At 41.6% G+C, this 16,932-nt stretch overlaps 1 protein-coding gene across 1 annotated transcript in view; it reads left to right on the plus strand.

The window, feature by feature from the left end:
• Nucleotides 1-16,932, plus strand: part of akap12b (A kinase (PRKA) anchor protein 12b) — a 40,222-nt gene that overhangs the window by 12,102 nt on the left and 11,188 nt on the right. Inside the window, exon 2 of the mRNA XM_076083627.1 lies at nucleotides 6,875-6,950. Coding sequence (XP_075939742.1) covers nucleotides 6,875-6,950 — 76 coding nt within the window. The remainder of the gene's footprint in view (nucleotides 1-6,874; nucleotides 6,951-16,932) is intronic.

Raw genomic sequence — 16,932 nt, forward strand, 5'->3', positions numbered from 1 at the left:
TTCTTGTCAGGCTTTGATCTTTGGTATGTACTGAATGTGGGGGTCAGGCATAATAGATTGGGGGCCGGCAGGGGCGAAGAGACATGAAGGGAGAGCGAGGGAGACAGACATGATGGTCACACAGGCCCCTGAAACCTCCCATTAGACTAAGGTGAAATATTTAGAAGCAAATACCTCTCGCAATTTGATTAAACCTGCTTCGAGTAGCTTATTGGTGAAGTTGAGATATACTTACACAGCTACTATAGGCCAAACATCATCCACGTGGGGAAGTTAAAGCTAACTTTACTAACTGCTCTCCTTAAATTATAGATAGAGCTCGCTCAATCTGTTAATTGGAATATTATGTCTAGCATGCAAAAATGCAGGTTAAAATAGATTTTAATGTAGAGCAAAAATGTAATAAGCTAAGCGGCTGCTGGCTGTAGCTTCATGTTTATCATACAGACATAGGAGCGATATCAATCTTCTCATCCAACAAGATTGCGAAGCCAAATTCCCAAATGTCTTAACTATTCCTTTAAGTGCTTTGATAGAGTTTCTCATGCCTAATCTACTATGCCTGATTTTTTAAATTTCTTTTTTAAAATAGTTAGAATCGTCCTCGTTAAAAAATGAATAAGAACCAAAAATAATAAGCCTTAAGGATAGACTCCAACAGGATGATTGAACTTAATTTGTCATTAATATTAGGACTACTTTCTTGCCGTCTATTTCTCCTCCTTCTTGCTCTGTTTTTCATCTCCTCTGTCTTTCTATCTTCCCATCTCTGCTGTCGCCTCCTCTCACTCCTGCTCCTCTCTGCCTTTATCTCTCCCCTCTCCCAGTCGCCCCCTCCAACGGCGTCATCCTCTCTTCGTCTGCTGTGAGACTCTGTCTACACCTTAGGGGTCAGAGGTCGCTAGGTTAACTGTCACGTACAAACCTACGACCCCACAGAGAGTTTTCAAGCCTGTTATCTTCTACTGAGAGTTTACGTGCGTGTGTGCACATGTTCACTTGGGAGCAATCCTACCGTGACTGCTCGTGTTATTTAAAGTCATTCACTGAGACAGCAGAAGTTAATGTGAGTGACACAGCACTTTCTTTTCTTATTTGTGCAAGGTTAAAAGTTAATGAAACTTTGAATCAGCATTACACAGTTAAGTTTCCACCATGTGCATTTTCATCAGCACCTCGCTGAGTCATTGTCAACAAACCACATCGGCCAGATGGAGTGAATTCATGACCGCTGTTTCCGCTTCATCATTGTTGTGCCCTGTGTTATGATTGACAGCTAGTTTCATGGTGAGCTGGAAAATATTAGCCTACTGTATCTGATAGCTGCTTATTTCTACTAGGATTCTCAAATATACTCCATCCCCATTTTTAAAGGCTTTAAACCATCTTGACAGTAGCTTGTATAAATCTCTACAGAGATACAAAATAAGAGGAGTCAAATGCGAGCTACAAACCACAACGACCCTACTGTCTTTGTCCATGTGAGCTCCTAAGTCAATTTCACCCTCAAAAAGGCTATTCTGTTTTATTTGAGTGGATCAGATTTAATTAAACAAAGGTCAACAAAACGCTTTTTGCATATTAGTTCTGCCTCTTCTCGCTGCCTCTCCTTATAGACAAGAGACCTGCGCTTGAGATGTAATTCGCCAGCTGCGTCACCCTCTTCTTTTACATTAACCCCCTCCTCCTGCGTTCTGTGTTTGGTTTAGGGGATATAAATCTCCTCCGCTGGCCTTTGTGGAGTGATTTAGGAGACAGCGGGTCGTCTCTCTCCTGGAGTGTAGAGGTGCAGCCAGGAAGTAGCCTAAATGAGGGAGGCACATGAGAGAAAATAAGAATGAAAGATAAATTCAGGATAAAAGTGAAGCAGAAAGAGTAGTAAAGTGAGAGAAAAGATCATAACAAAAGAGACAATCTAATCTTTCCTCCAGTGGCGATTCTGAAATTGCAGGTCATTGTCATTGTGGACAATCAGGAGGGAAGGATTTAAAGTTTATCTGAAAGCTTTATTGCACAAAGTGGACTGACTAATTCGGCTTTGAAGTATTGTTTTTTGTCATTAAGGAGCACGAAAGACAATTTCACACACAGACTTCCCTACGGGGCGGCAAGATATGATCAGTCTGTTGAAGTTTGAGTAAGTTTACCAGCTCTTGTTACCCAAATGTCCCTGTCAAGAGATCTTGTTGCTGGGAAAGAACTTTGGTGTAGTGGACTAAACGTTAAGCTCAGTGTCATGAAAACAGAGAAAGTCAGTATTCACATGCTTTTGCAACTGAGAGCAAGAACAAATTATTTCTGTAAAGCTAGGTCTATGATTATTCTATGTTTTTCTTATTGTCAACAAATACCGTGAAAGGATCATAACCATCAATGCCTGGGTCTGCCTTTTGACTTTCCTGTCTGTGGCTCTGAGCCTAAAACCCGTTGGTTCCTATTGACGATCTTTAGAAAACGGCTCAGTGATTTTCTCAAACAGCTGGACAATGTAGTTTTTAGTAAATGTTCCTCAAATAGGAGTAAAAAAAAGCCTTTGTTTGGGACTATTTTCAGTAGCAGATTAATACGCAAGCATTTGGGATTGACCCACGTTCATCATAATGAAATAACATGTCATCCAGTGCAACAATGTGGCTCATTGACGTGTTTGGAGCTCAATGGCAACGCAGCCAGTAGGATCAATTCATTGTTGATTTTGGTCTTTTCTAGAAAATGATCGAATATCACCAGCCTTATTCTTTGATGTTAATATCAAGGATTTATGATTTAACCCGTTAAAGTATTCATCGAGTTCGGCTTTACCTGTTTGCCACTCATTGTAATAAGACAAGCGGTTATTAACATGTCTGATGGTGACACAGCAATTACCGTCAGCGCCACACAAGACTGCTGGCAGACAGATACCAAGTGCCTAATGTGTAAACACTCCAGTGAAAGAGGCTGCAAAGAGGGAAGGAGGGAGATAAAATCATCCTTTGTGAGTATGTAGCCTCTTGTGATAAATGAAGATGAGACCAAGAACAAACATAAAGAGTTCAAACAGGTTAAAAGAGAGACGGGAGCAGGAGGTGTAAACAGATAGTTGACACTTTAGTGCTACCGGTTAATTGAATAATGAATATCATGTTTACACATCACTAAGCACACACACATCTACACATACAGAAGGTACGTCCTGCACATGAGGGAATGTATATCTCTCCTGTACGCCCCTCTATCTAGACGTGTTAAGTAATGCTGCAAAATGGAACAATAACAGTTGCTCCTGAATATGAATAAGGCTCTGCTTAAATGCTTTCCAATAAGATAAATAAAATCAGATAACATTGCATAGAAAACCAGACAGAACACAAAACAATGTTTTTCCCCTGCTGTTGTTTTGTTGAGCGGATGTTTTGTTTTGGGACCAGCAGGTCTAAGTCTGTCTTTAAGTCTTTGTGGCAAACCCTGCCGACCAAGCAGACGTAAAAAAATGCACTACTGGCAGTGAAACTTCAAAATATTCAGTCTGGGAACTCGCAAAAGGAATTCAGAGCAGCTCAGTCAACGCAGTACTTATCAGTTTTTGGGTCAGTTCAGTTTAGGTTCACTACAACTGCAATTCTCATACCAACACAGCCTTTCAATCATTTCTCTAGGGTCCTTCCTATGAGGATAAATCCTCCTTCCTTACCTGATTACATGAGAATTAAGATAATTGACAGACTCACAATGGACAGTTAAGAAAAAGGAAAAAAAAACGGCGTCAGATACCATGCAGCAGAACCGGAGACATTGTCTTTTTTATTTCTATGCATTCTTCTTCCTTGTCAAAACCTGCTGGCTACATTACCCACAATCCATCTTGTCTTGACCATCGACCAGGCGACAACCTGCGGTTCTGCCGAGTGAAGCCAATGTGGGAGTTTATAGTATGATAGTAAATGATGGTCCCATTTAGAGTCAAATAGACCATTAAGCAGAGTATGCTTTAGGGCGGGCTTACTGTGATTGACAGCTCGCAGCAGCTACCAGAGCCGTAAACAGCGTCTCTACGTCACTCCTCCGCATTCCAAATGTTTCGTCACTTCTGTTTAACAGTTGCAAAAAGTCAAGATGGCAAAGGCCATAACCCATGATGGTGACGGCCAAATCCCAGAACTCGAGGCTTCATAACGGCAGTCCACAAACCAATGGGTGGCGTTACGATGACTACGTCCACTTCTTATACTCTTCTTTGTACCTTATCTATGCCGTATACAAAGATGAGGAGCGAGATTCACCACCACCAGATTTGTGTCATTTTCAAACTTGTAGTCTTTCCCGGCAAGTGATCTCACCTGAGACAGTTTATCTGACTTCACGTGTCTAATATGGATGTAATTCCCATGGATCCTGGGTTCCCTGATTATATAATGACGCAGGATGCTCATTCATCCTCATCCCGAAGCACTCTCTGCCATCGCTCTGTTGAACCTGAGTCTTGCTGCGGTGAGAAGATAGCAGCAGCATTTTTGACGGCCAGAAGAAGGAGTGGCATTATGACGGGGTCAGAGGGGGATTATTAGGTAACTTAGGGACAGGAGTGGTCAAAGGGTGACGATTTGGGGGAGGTGGGCTGACGGCAAAGAATGCTGGGAATGCCAGTCATGAGGTAGACTAGGGTTGGGCGCGGTTGATGCAGGCCTGCCGATGGCTCCCACACCAAATCTGATCAGAGGTCCTGATGGCTTTTAAAGGACAGAAATGACAGCACCATCCTACTGTGGAGGCTGAAATCTTCCCCACCGAGAGAAGGCCGGAGAGCACGCTCCACTGTTTTACAGTAGAGTTGCTTCTTAATAAATCTACCCTAAACTGGTTTACAATTAAAATGTATTTAATCCTACTGAAGCTTATACAATTACAGAATGAAGTACACTACTAACAGAATATATAATATATGATCCGCGCGGAAAAGCTATTCACTCGCGACTCAGCCTGGAAACACAGATGTTTCCAGGCTCAGAGCCGAGGAGAAAGAGAGTGAATTCCTTTCCAGCACTTCCCCTTACAGTTTGAAATCCCCTCCCTTTTGTCCATCTTAATTCCTATTGGCTAATTTCGGTTGCCTCCTCCTGGCGTCAGGCTTCCGAAAACCCTCGCGCGGGCACAACCTGCAAATGTCTGTCTAGAAGTCTGACTTTCCCTTGGCTATTCTTCACAGTTTAATACATTCAATGACTGTCTTTTATGGCTTAACACTTCTATGATAAACATTCTATATAAAGATAAGGATTTGCAACTTTTGGCAAAAACTTCACAAGTTTCACAAACAGATATAAAGGTGCTACTAAGATACACTTCTAACTACAAATCACTTCTACAATTATGAATCTTCTAATTATGTATTCCAAAACACTTCTAATTATGATTTCTTAATTATGAATCATTAAACACTTCTATTATGATTTCTTAAAACACTTCTAAACCCAAATTTCCTACACTACTCTGTGTGAAAAACATTTGAGCCAATGAATTTTTTACTTCCAATATATAAGAATGATCTCGACTTGCTTTAATTATATTGCTTGTATTTCTTGTAAAGAATCAGGGGCCTGTTTAACAAAAGCAATTTGCTAGTACTCCTTACATGCAGATCTCAAATAGAGGCAGCGTCCTGTTTCCCAAATAACTGTCACTCGCAAATTGCAGACACATTTGCAAGTCCTACAGGGCTCTCACATGCTCACGTGCTCACGTGCTCACGTGCATGGGTTGCAAGTGTGGTGTTTCTTTTGATTAGTAAAATGTGTCAATATTAAAGGCAGATGGAAATGATCTCATGCTGCAAAATGAGTGAAACTTTCCAGAACTATATTGTGACCGCACATTGAGTTTCTGGAGCGCTTGGAAGGGATTAAACGAGGGTAAAGGGCGTGGTTGTATTATGTGGTTGTATTGTGTTTTTGGAGTTAATGTATCTGATTTACATCTACAATTGCAAACAAAAGCACACATTGGACTGGACTTAAAATGTAGCTGTCCCTAAATCCCCCCCAGCTGACGACCGTCCCTCCCCCCTCCATAAACCAGCTCTCACCTTTGTTTTCTCATCTTTTAGTACGTCCCTCCCAACCTGTCCCAGGCAGAGTCTCCTCTGTGGTGTCATCTTTCAGGGCTTTCCTGAAGGAGTTTGGGCTGATGGGAATGGAGCCTGAGTTGTCCATTAGTTAGATTAGCAGCTCTGTGGGGAGGCTCTGGTTCCCTCTCAAACAAAGCTCTGGCCTGCCTGCCATTGTGCGGCTGTCAGTCGGAGCTGGTCACTACCAGAGAAAGGACCCAGATCCGACTGATAAGGTGCTGTGAGCCAGACACTGTGTTATTTACTTGTTAACACACCATTCCTATAATGAAAAAATTACTTTTTGATCATTATTCTTATAATATTCCTTTTTGCTGTGATGTTGTTATATGACTATGTCTGTTGAGGGATTTCTGTGTAGCTTGTTTTTGTCTGTTAAAAATTAATTTTACCGCCTGCTAAAAAACTATTTATGCAAGTCATTGCCCCCGCTCTCTCTCCGCTTCCTGTCTGCCACTACACACTTCCACTGATGGCAAAAAGTTAATCTTTAAATAAAAGGGATGCAAATCGTAGTGGCACCATTATAAGGATCTGATAGCATTCTGGCAGGCTGCTTCATGGATCATAAAACATGATGGGTCAGTTGCTAAGCTAGGCTAATTGCCTCCTGGCTGACACCAGCTCTGTACTGAGACATGAGAGTGTCCAACTATTCCTTCAAAGGAAAAGAAACCACTAATTTACCCTTGTGTATGCTAATGCACTTTTTTAAAACGTTTGTATTTGAAATACCTTTTTGAGCGTCTCTTCTCTCTGTGTCTTTTTTAGCCTTTGGAGAAAAATGGACTAATCTCCAGCATGACCAGTCTGAATGGACACTCAGAGGACAACACGCTGGCAGAAGGTGTGTGTATATGTGTGTATCTGTCCCGTCAATACTGTTTATTTACAGTGTGTGACTTTGGGTGATGTTCCTGTGGTTGGTAGGGGAGGGGATGTTTGTGTGTGTTTGTGTCTGGGATTTTGTACTGTTTCTTCAGCAGTGGCCAAAGGTAAGCTTGTTTGTGTGGGGTCAGTTGTCAGTGTGTATGTGTGTGTGTGTGGGTGTGTGTGCAGATTATTGTCTGCAGTTGTCTTGATGGCTTTGCAAGATTTACTTGATCCTCAAATAATGCCTTTGTCAAACATGGGAGACACCTACATGGGCTTTTCTCTCTCTCTCTCTCTCTCACACACACACACATACACACACACACACACACACACACACACACACACACCCAACATACTCTTTATCGCCCTGTTCCCCTCATTATTCCTTTACCCTTCAAGTGATTGCATGTAAATCTCTACTCGCATACAAAAACCCATTTTTTGAATTTGTACTTGGTCTGTGTGATGCTTCACTTCAGTACAGATGTAGAAAGATTTTGAGCTCTAATCATATCCATGTGTGTGAGCATCTGCAGAAATATCACTTTGAATTTGTCAAACAAATGTAAGAAATAACTTGTTTTTGATCTCTCTCTGAACCTCCCTTTCAAAAGTGTCTTTATTTATCTCGGAACCCATCGGCTATCGGTCTGACGACGGATAAGCCTCTGGATTTCTCGGGTTTTTACCAGCATTCAACTAAAGCCCGTTCGAACAAATTGGTCAACATTACTGGACTACGAACAGAAAACAGAACATGTCCAATACCAAAATCTGGTCCCATTGCCAACAGATTCTGCATGTGGATGCAAAATCTGTTATAATAGAGATTATAGTCAAACCTGATGAACACAGAGGTGGGCCTCGTTTCTCTCCATGTTTAGTAGACGGGTCTATAAACTTGTGTTTATAAAGTGAATGTATTTAAAGACGTCTTTGGTCTTGTGGAAGATACTCTAAGGACACAATGAACATTCTTTTTAATCAGTAACCTGAGATAATTATTAACCAGTAATTAACTGGCCAACATTTCTTTCTCTGACTTAAATTGATATGTGCCCCAACCTGCTCTGTCCATCTCCAGCAGCACCCTCCTATCTCCAGACCTACGTTTGTTTATTTTCTTTGCCATTTCTATAGTGTCTCCCTCAATCTGGGAGGGCTGCAGGGGCCTGTACACCCTCCCTAAATATTTAGCAGGCCGTGACCCGGGCCCCGCACAAAGCAACCTGCGCATTTCATAATATGTTATGGCCCAGGGGAAGGGGTAACCCTACACTACTTAAAACACAGAGATATGTCACATACCACTCCGTCAAATAACCTATTTAATAAGCTATTTAATGAAGCGATTCTGTCCGTTTATAGAGTAACCCAATACCTTCTTCAGAGCAGAGATACAGAGCGTAGGAGCTGATGTGGCAGGTGAACTAACGGAGAGTAATTTGGTTGTTGAAATCGTTGCTTCTGTGGACATGTACTGTAAGTTAATTAGTAACGTGGAAGGATATAGAACAGAAAAGAGGGGGTTAGGAATTGTTGGATCTTGTGCACTGACAGGTACACAAGTAAAGACGGCAGACCATTTGATGTCATCTCCACAAAACCAAGTCCTATTGTCTTCAAGTCAATATAATCAAACCTTTTGAACACACAAAGCAATACGTCTCGTTTTTCCTGCCCTTCACAGTTCACACTCCTCTTGCCTTAAAAAGAAGATATTTTTCTTCTTGGCACCACATGATGAGAGCTGATTGTGGATCTGCTGAGATCCATCATTTGGGTATAACACGTACTCACACACAGACTCGATAGCCGTGGCATCGGGACCCTGCTCTACCCGATTAAACTGGGAACGGAGTGGACCCTTAAAGTCTGAACTGACCTACGAATGAACCAGCCATCATTCCCTCTCCGAACCTGTCGCTCTCACAAGCAGAAGGACTAAAAACTGGAGACAAACAACAGAAAACAACTGAAGTTGAGAAAAAAATGTCAAGGCTAGAGATTAAATGAGAGCAGGGGAGTGAAAGGAAGGGAGATGCCCTTTAGGGGAAAAGAGAGAAGATAGTGAAGTGGAAGGTATGGAGGGGTTTTACATCCCAGCACTTCTCTACCTCTTGTGCAGCCTGATAAAGACAGCAATGCATTGTGGGAGACAGGAAGAGAGGGGAATCTCTCTGATAACAACGAAAAACAACAAAAGACAGACTGCACGTCAAAAGACTGACGCATGAGCAAACGCACACACACACACACGTGCATCCACAGGCATACACAAACACACAACCATAATCTTGCTCTATCAGGTACCAGAGTGTTTTCAGTTTGAGGACGCCGCACCCAAACACATCACACACCAACTTGGATAACATGTCAGTCTTGTTTAAAGTGTTGTAGCAACTTGAGGCAACATGAGACACCTAACTCACTAAAAACAATACCTGTCGGCTTATTTGTGATATTTGAATTTTATTTGAAGGAAGTAAAAACTCATATCGGACATATGCAGACGTTAATGGGCATTTTTTAGAAGGAAAGTCAATTAGTTTAAGTCCAGTTTGTGCTAAAAGCAAACTGCAGGTATACTGTATATACGTTGTAGCAAAGATATTTTACTCTATCATCTGTCATGGAATTTTTTATTAAATTACGGAAAGTATTTGTTTAAAACGCTATCAAAGTACGAGGAGGGTGTGGAGTTACATTTTCCATTGCGTCCGTCGGTAGTCGACCCCTTTTGTGAAGACAAACACTGAGTCTGTTTGCCGTCGGTTTTGCATAAAAATGGGGAAACAATTTGGCTCAGATACTGTTTGAAAATCATTCTTTAAGTTTGTTTTTACTTTGTTTGAGTGCCAGATGGGCTGAGAAAGCCCAGACAGGAGAGCTTAGGCTTAGGAATGGTATGCACATTAGACAGAGAGGAACTAAATAAATATTACATGGAAGCAGAGTTTTAAAGGGAAATGTTTCTTGTCAGAGAGGCAAGCAAAGAGCGAGAGAAAGGAAGGTGTAAAAATAGAGAAGGATGTAGAGAGAAAGCCGTTAACTCACACCCATCCATGAATGATGCAGCCATTGCATCAGTCTGTAACAAAGTGCACCTACCCATTAAATCAAAACGAGACATATTGTCATAATAGAACCAGTCTCTCCGACTAGACTTATTTTTGTGTACATTAGAAAATCGTGTGTTATTAAAGAAACCATGTTAATCTTTTCAGACGTTTCTCTCATTAGTAACGTAACATTTATTGTGTGCTGTTTTACCTTCATCTAGATGTGCATATACCGAAGCCTGCATGTGTGTTTTGAGTTGCTAGTTTTAGGGGTGTGGGCGCATGAGGTGCAGTGGGAGCCCAAAGGCTGACATCATAGCTGATGTAATTCACTGGCCGGAGCGTTGACGGTCCCTCCCAGATGCCTCACAGGCTTTAAGAGAGGACAGATGAGGTTTTCTGGAGGTTTTGAGAGCGAGAGAGAATGCTGACTGTGTTCTTGTGTTCACTGCAGTTAGTGTTTGTGTGTAGCAACGCTCGACATCCTTTATAGGTCAAATCCTGCATTTCTGCTCGTTTCATCTTACTGGGGGGATCAGATGGGTGCGGTTCACCATATTAAATACATTTCTTTGAATTTATTGATTAACATTTGTGCATGAGTCAGTGTCAGAACTGTAAGATGTCGGTCCAAAAGAAGAACAAAGAACATCTGTTGCTCGCTTTACTTGTGCTTGAACGATTACTCAAACCGTTGTCGACAGAAAGTATACATACTTTAATACGTTAGTTTATCAAATTTAACGTCTTCACGGGGAACTTTGCAATGTTTCTCTGTCATGTTATGAGAAACAGAATCACTTTAGGTTTTTCAGTCTCTGGAACTTGTGATGGAGTTTTTGACATTTTAGAGACCAATAATAATAATCAATAATATTATTCAGTGCAGACGTTTTAATCAGTAATAAAATCAAGGACTGTAGCAGTCCAAGTGTGTCAAAACGTCAGGCAGATCCCAAGTGTGTCATGAATTGTTAGAAATGATTCACTAGAGTCTCCGTCTCTGCCACAGTTTTATTTCTTTCTTGGTTACAGGTGTTAACTTTTATAGTTGAACAAACTGCAGGCTGTGCGTGCCTGCGTGTGTGTATTCATGTGTGTGTGGCCATGATTTCATTCCAGGATGGACTTACTCAGGCTCGGCTCGAGGAACATTTGTAGCCATGTTGCCAAAACGTTCGTCATGCCTGTGGAAGGGACCTCTCCCTTCACTTAAGCTCCGTCTGGTCTCTGCCAATAAGGCTATACAGTCATCATAACACAATCCAGCGGCCTGATTCTTCCTCCTGGATTTTTGCCCATATTCCTTTTACATTCCAACTGATAATACTCATTACAGGTTTCCTGGAAAGATGTTCGCGTGCGTCTTTTTCTACTGTAGTCAAACTACTGGGAGGAAGTATTTTGTACTTGGTTTGTACTGTATTTGTGCAAGATATCAGAATGATTTCCTTCCCTCAGTGAAAGGTGGTGATCCCAGAGGAAAGTGTTAGAGAGGCAGAGTTTTAGATTGGAGTGCTTAAAAGGCCCTCAGTCCCTCAAGATTCATCATTGTCCAGTCAGTAGTTCAATTATGTTCATCAGTGCAGCATATTGTATTCACTCATTTGTTATGAAGTGGCAGCTTGAAGGATACACTTCAGGGCAAGAGGGGATAGAAGAACTCTATTAGAAAGCTGTGATTTGTCAACTGCTGTCTCAGCCTCTAAACTGATCAGACAGAAAGCCTTTTTTTTCCTCCTGCTCAAACACAATGGGCAGATCTTAGTGTTTCTGGTACTAGAAGCAATCTCAACGACGTTTTAGCTATCCAAATCAAGCTTGAGTAAGTTCTGCCTGAACACGATATGGGCAGATCAGCTGATGGCAAGCTAATACGAAATCGTATCTGTCATCTGACTGCACTCGCCAAAACACTGAGGCCAATCGTCCCATATACTATTGAATGGTCTTTACCGAGACGTCATACAGTAACGCTCACTTTGCCTCGAAACGTACCAACCATACACCTCCCCTCGACCTCAGACTGCATAAGTGTTTATGTCATGAATTTAACATTAATTCACTTGTGTTTTGCTCTACAGCTTATTATTGTAGCTGTTATTATTCAACTTTAACAGCCTAATAACATATATTATGATATATATGTTTGAGCAAAGCCCTACCACCAACAATACTTGTACTGTTGTTTCTGGTCTTACAAGATAAGCTTGCATCTCTGTGAGGTTAAACTTGGGCACCGCACTGCTTTGAGCTAAATGCTAACGTCAGAATGCTAATATAGTTTATCGTGCAGCCCTGTCGCAACCGAATCATTTAAGATAACTAAACTAAACTCAAAAGTCCTTGGAGTATTAAAAGGAGTGTCCCAGGTACATTAGGCCTAAAATTACAGTAATAAGGTCAAACTCATGGTAGACTCCCACCAGGGCTCTCAGACCCCCCAGGACCCTCTCGTCTCCGCAGGCGCTCCTTTCTCATCTTTCCCGGCATCAAGGAACCTAATCTCCCTCCTCAAACCCTAACCTCCCCCAGGCATACGGTGGATTGAGAGAATGGACAAGGAATTTGACTGACCCCCCCTCTCCTCCTCCTTTAATGGCGTTATGGCCCCTGTTACAGTGCAGCAAGTATCCATACACTATAATAATTCAGTTTTACCTTGCAACTAATGATCAAATCTTCTTTATATAAGTGCCAAGAATGTGTCAGTGAGGTGAGGTTTTTCACTTGTCTAATCTAAGTCTAATCTTCTTGGTGCTAGATACTTGATACTTCAGTGATCTTCCTTCATCCGCCCTGTCTTAAGTTTCCCACATTTGTTTCTAGAAAAGTCTCAAAAAGAGTAAAATTGTTGTGGAAACAAGTGGAATTGTCCTCTGACCTTTGCAAGAAAAAATGTGTTTAAACACTCAGTTGAGATTACTTGACTTGTTAAGATGAACCATTTTTGAGTGTAGCTGAAGCATACATTAATGGATCTCTGCCAAATCCTAAGCAGAGCCATACAAGGGACTGAGGTGAGGAAGATAGATAAGCAGCCAGGAAGAGCGTGACGGATAAGAGCAATTGTTCTCATGAAACACAGCTGGGGAACCCTCTTCTTTGGCTCAGAAACGAGATGAGCCATTTTTTGGATCGATCTGTTTCTACTATTTGATAAAAAGCCTCCATCCGGACTGCCTATGAATACATGCAATCATTTGAAACGTGCATTTCTTTTGGATCTCATAGAACCAGCAAGTTGACAAACTGGTAATTCCTTTTCATTCGTCTCTTTGCTGTCACACTCGTTTGTAAATGTGGACCATTTCCATGGTCTTTTCAAAGCCGGGAGGGACTTCTTTAGATCCACACTTCCCCATTTTCACAATTCAGTCTGTTCTGGAAGACAAGACCATGCATAACAACAACTGGAATGCCAAATTGCAATGCAGGAATGCAAGTACAACAGATGGTAAAAACTTGCTAAACATACCCGTCTGGAAGAAATGCTGCTCTTCACTTAAATTTTTGTCGTGGACTGCCATCAGGACCAACAGTAACAGGAGCACACGTACTTGATCTCAAGTTTGTTTGTTTCACGTTGCGTGCAAGATAAGATTGATTTTATGGAACCAACACCTTCTCCCTCAATGCTGAACGCTGTAAACACGATTCTCCATTGTTTTCCAGCAAAAACTAAACAAAAGATGTCACGAAATGCTCAAACTTGAGACGTGACATCTACAGTGTTCATCTCATCACGCTGCATCACGTTATGTGCGGAAATAATGTCAGCAAGAAAAAAAAGCGGAAGGATTGTTGGACAGACAAAGAATGGCAGAGTACAGAATGAAGTGTAGATCGAGGAAACGGGAAAAGGGAAGAGGAAGCGGTGATGTCAAGAAATGACTGCGTTTCCTGCCCGACATTCTTATCCATCCCTCCGTCCCACACACGGGTTAGGATGGGGCCTCAAGAGGATAGAAGAGACAGAGGGGAAAGTGGTGGAGAGGGAGACGGATTAAAGACGAGTGGATTCTGGAGATAAAAACAAAGTTGTTAAAGGAGCAAAACTGAATATATAAATGTAAAAGAAAGGAGAGGTACTGAAAGAAAAATCTCTCTGATCTCGGCCAGTTTCACACACTCATGGCCCTCGTTTCCCTTTCCTCCAATTATTTCAACATCATCCTATCCAGTTCTTGGAAGAGTAGGAGGCGTTTTCTTCTTTGCTGTCCGATGATGTCATTTACTTCTTTACAGGCTGAGAAAAAGCCCCTCCGCCCAGCACCCCAACCCCCCACTTGCCGGACCATTGAAGACCCCTCCTCAAACATTCCTGAACTCAGGCACGTTTTTTGATGACTGAGATATGAAGGGCGTCACCGTCCCAGACACGGCGCTGGGTTATCCTGACTTGTTGACTGAGGTTTAAATACAAAATACACTCTCATTCATTTATTGTTGTGATGGAAATATATTTTAATTAAATTAGCTTTTATCTAATGAAAGAAAGAATTTTAAAGTGACTCGTTGATATACTGTCGTTCCTTTTTATTTCCTCTTCGGCAGCTTCGAGGTTACATTTCCACTCGGTCTAACAGCATCATTATGCAATTTATGTATCAGCTGGTTTTAGCTCTTAATTTAAGTTATATGATGTTTACATTGAGTGAAATAATCAATTAACTGTTAAATGATTTCTTAAAGCAAAACTGGAAAAACTCCAGCTTCTCAAATGTGGTTGTTTTATTGTTTTCTTAGTCTCATATGGTTGTGAGTTGAATATCTTTGGGCATTTAGGCTGTTGATCAGACAAAACAAGACATGTCACAATGGCTTCTGGGAACGTTTTATGAAAAGTTAGCTGCAGCCCTACTTGAATTTGAAATAAAGTTCCAGTTTGAAATGATCCTGGCCATAGCGGGTTTGTAAGGTTGAAGTGGTTAACCGAATTAGAGAATGACATTAATGGTTTATAGTTTTCAGTCAACATAAAGACACATTTTTTAGCAGAATAAAGTCAGAGCTGGTTAATATTCTCGTCGGATTCGTTGATGATAAAGATTTTTTAAATAAAATTCCAGCCTTGTCCTCTAACTTCACGTTGGACCGTATGGACGTCTTTCCCATATGGGCTCAGTGTAGCCTCAAGCTGAGCCTAAATTAAAATATTTCAGTATGTATGGAAGTCCAGGAATGTGACTGAGTCATATGAAGGAAGTTGGGAGGGAAAGGAAGATGTGGGCCGACCCAACAGAGGTTCTCTCATTAAACTCTGAATTCCCTTTGGTCTGACTCACTGTTCACTCAGCATAATATAAAGTACTGTGATATTGGTCTTTATGTAGTATAGTACACATAGTGAAATACCCACCAGATGAGTCATCGCAACAACAAAAAGCCTCACTGGTGTGTCAGAATGACTGTGATCAAATGAAAGGGTCTTTGGTGAGATTTCACTCTTAACTTACCTAGTAATGCTTGGATGCATTTTAAATTCTATATTATAACATTGAGTATCTAAGGCTAGAGAAAAATGACAATATGCCAGTCATGCACAGTACAGTTGGCTCTTTGCAAAAGAAAAGCAAACGTTTATCCGCAATGTTATGAAGATTCATTTTATTATCCTCTGGAACTTTATACTGAAGATATTATATGTCATTAGATCTGTAGCTGTTTTCTTTCCTTCCCCCCCCCTCAACTCCTCAGTTCTCACCCCTGCCAGCTCAGATAAAAACTGTGAAGCCTTCCATTCATGGGCATAGATCTCGGTATCAACGGCTCTCTCAATTCAATGGCTCTGAAGAAACTCACAGGAAGTGGTTTCTAGTAAAGAAAAAAATGCGCCGATTGGTTTCACCCAAGTTTTGTCCCAGAGCTTGTCTTTGTTGTCTGTTTGCACCTAAGAAATGGAGAAATTATGCAGTTAAAGAGTTTCAGGAAAAACACGAACTAAGAAAATGATTTAAAAGATACTGGACATGCTGCCGGTTGTCTTGTTGTTTGCAAAAGAACAGACGGTACTTGATTACTGTTGTTATCACCCGTTTGGGAGCCTTCTGGATGGAATTCACACATTCTTCTGGGACAATGCTGAAGTGTGACAGATCTGATTATGCTGGTATTTACCTGAGGATTTATCTGCAGTTCTTCTAGTCTACTCCTCCCCCCCCAGACAAAAGCTGAATTAAATGTGTCTGCATTGGGGTAATTGAGAGGGGCCTATTAACATTCAACAGGGGCAGAAGGCAGCTCAATGGCACCCCCGTCCATGTTGGGTTGAGGTCCTGGGTATGAACTTTGCCTTTAAAAAGGGATATATTTGGAGAGTTTTGGGACTATAAAGTGAAGTAACAATTATTATGTTTTGAATTTCGTTTTAAATCATTTGGGATTGGGAACTCAATTAGTCAAAAACCCAACCATTTTAAAAATTCCAAAGAAACATCCTGAAATCCCCTCTGGTTTGCCTCTGTCAACATTCCTCCATGACTAGTGACATGTGCCATGAGATACGGGGGGAGCGTGGTTGCCTCCTGAAAAGGGGGAGTACAGGGGACAGGGGTGTGGTGGCTGCTTAAGACTGTTTTTCAGTTGGTATTTTTTTTAACAGTCAGTGAGAAACTGCCATTTGAGGACACACATGGGCTTTAAGGCCAGGGAAGGAGAATGTAGCAACAATGTGCATGATATAGCGTTAGGAATTGATGGGGTTATGTGGAGCTTGTAGAGTAGTTGATGTGGAGGGATGGTTGGCAAATGCTTTCTAGAGAAATCACATGATGAGCTGCAGTCATCCCGGCTGGACAGTGAGGTCTGAGGGGGGTGAGGGGGGTGAGAGGAGGGGGAGGGGGAGGAGGAGGGGGGGGCTCATTCAGAACAGCTGAAGAAAGGAGAGGG

This window comes from Anarhichas minor, unplaced genomic scaffold (genome assembly GCF_050575085.1).
Source record: "Anarhichas minor isolate MPS153535 unplaced genomic scaffold, ASM5057508v1 ptg000136l, whole genome shotgun sequence".
Classification (NCBI taxonomy): Eukaryota; Metazoa; Chordata; class Actinopteri; order Perciformes; family Anarhichadidae; genus Anarhichas; species Anarhichas minor.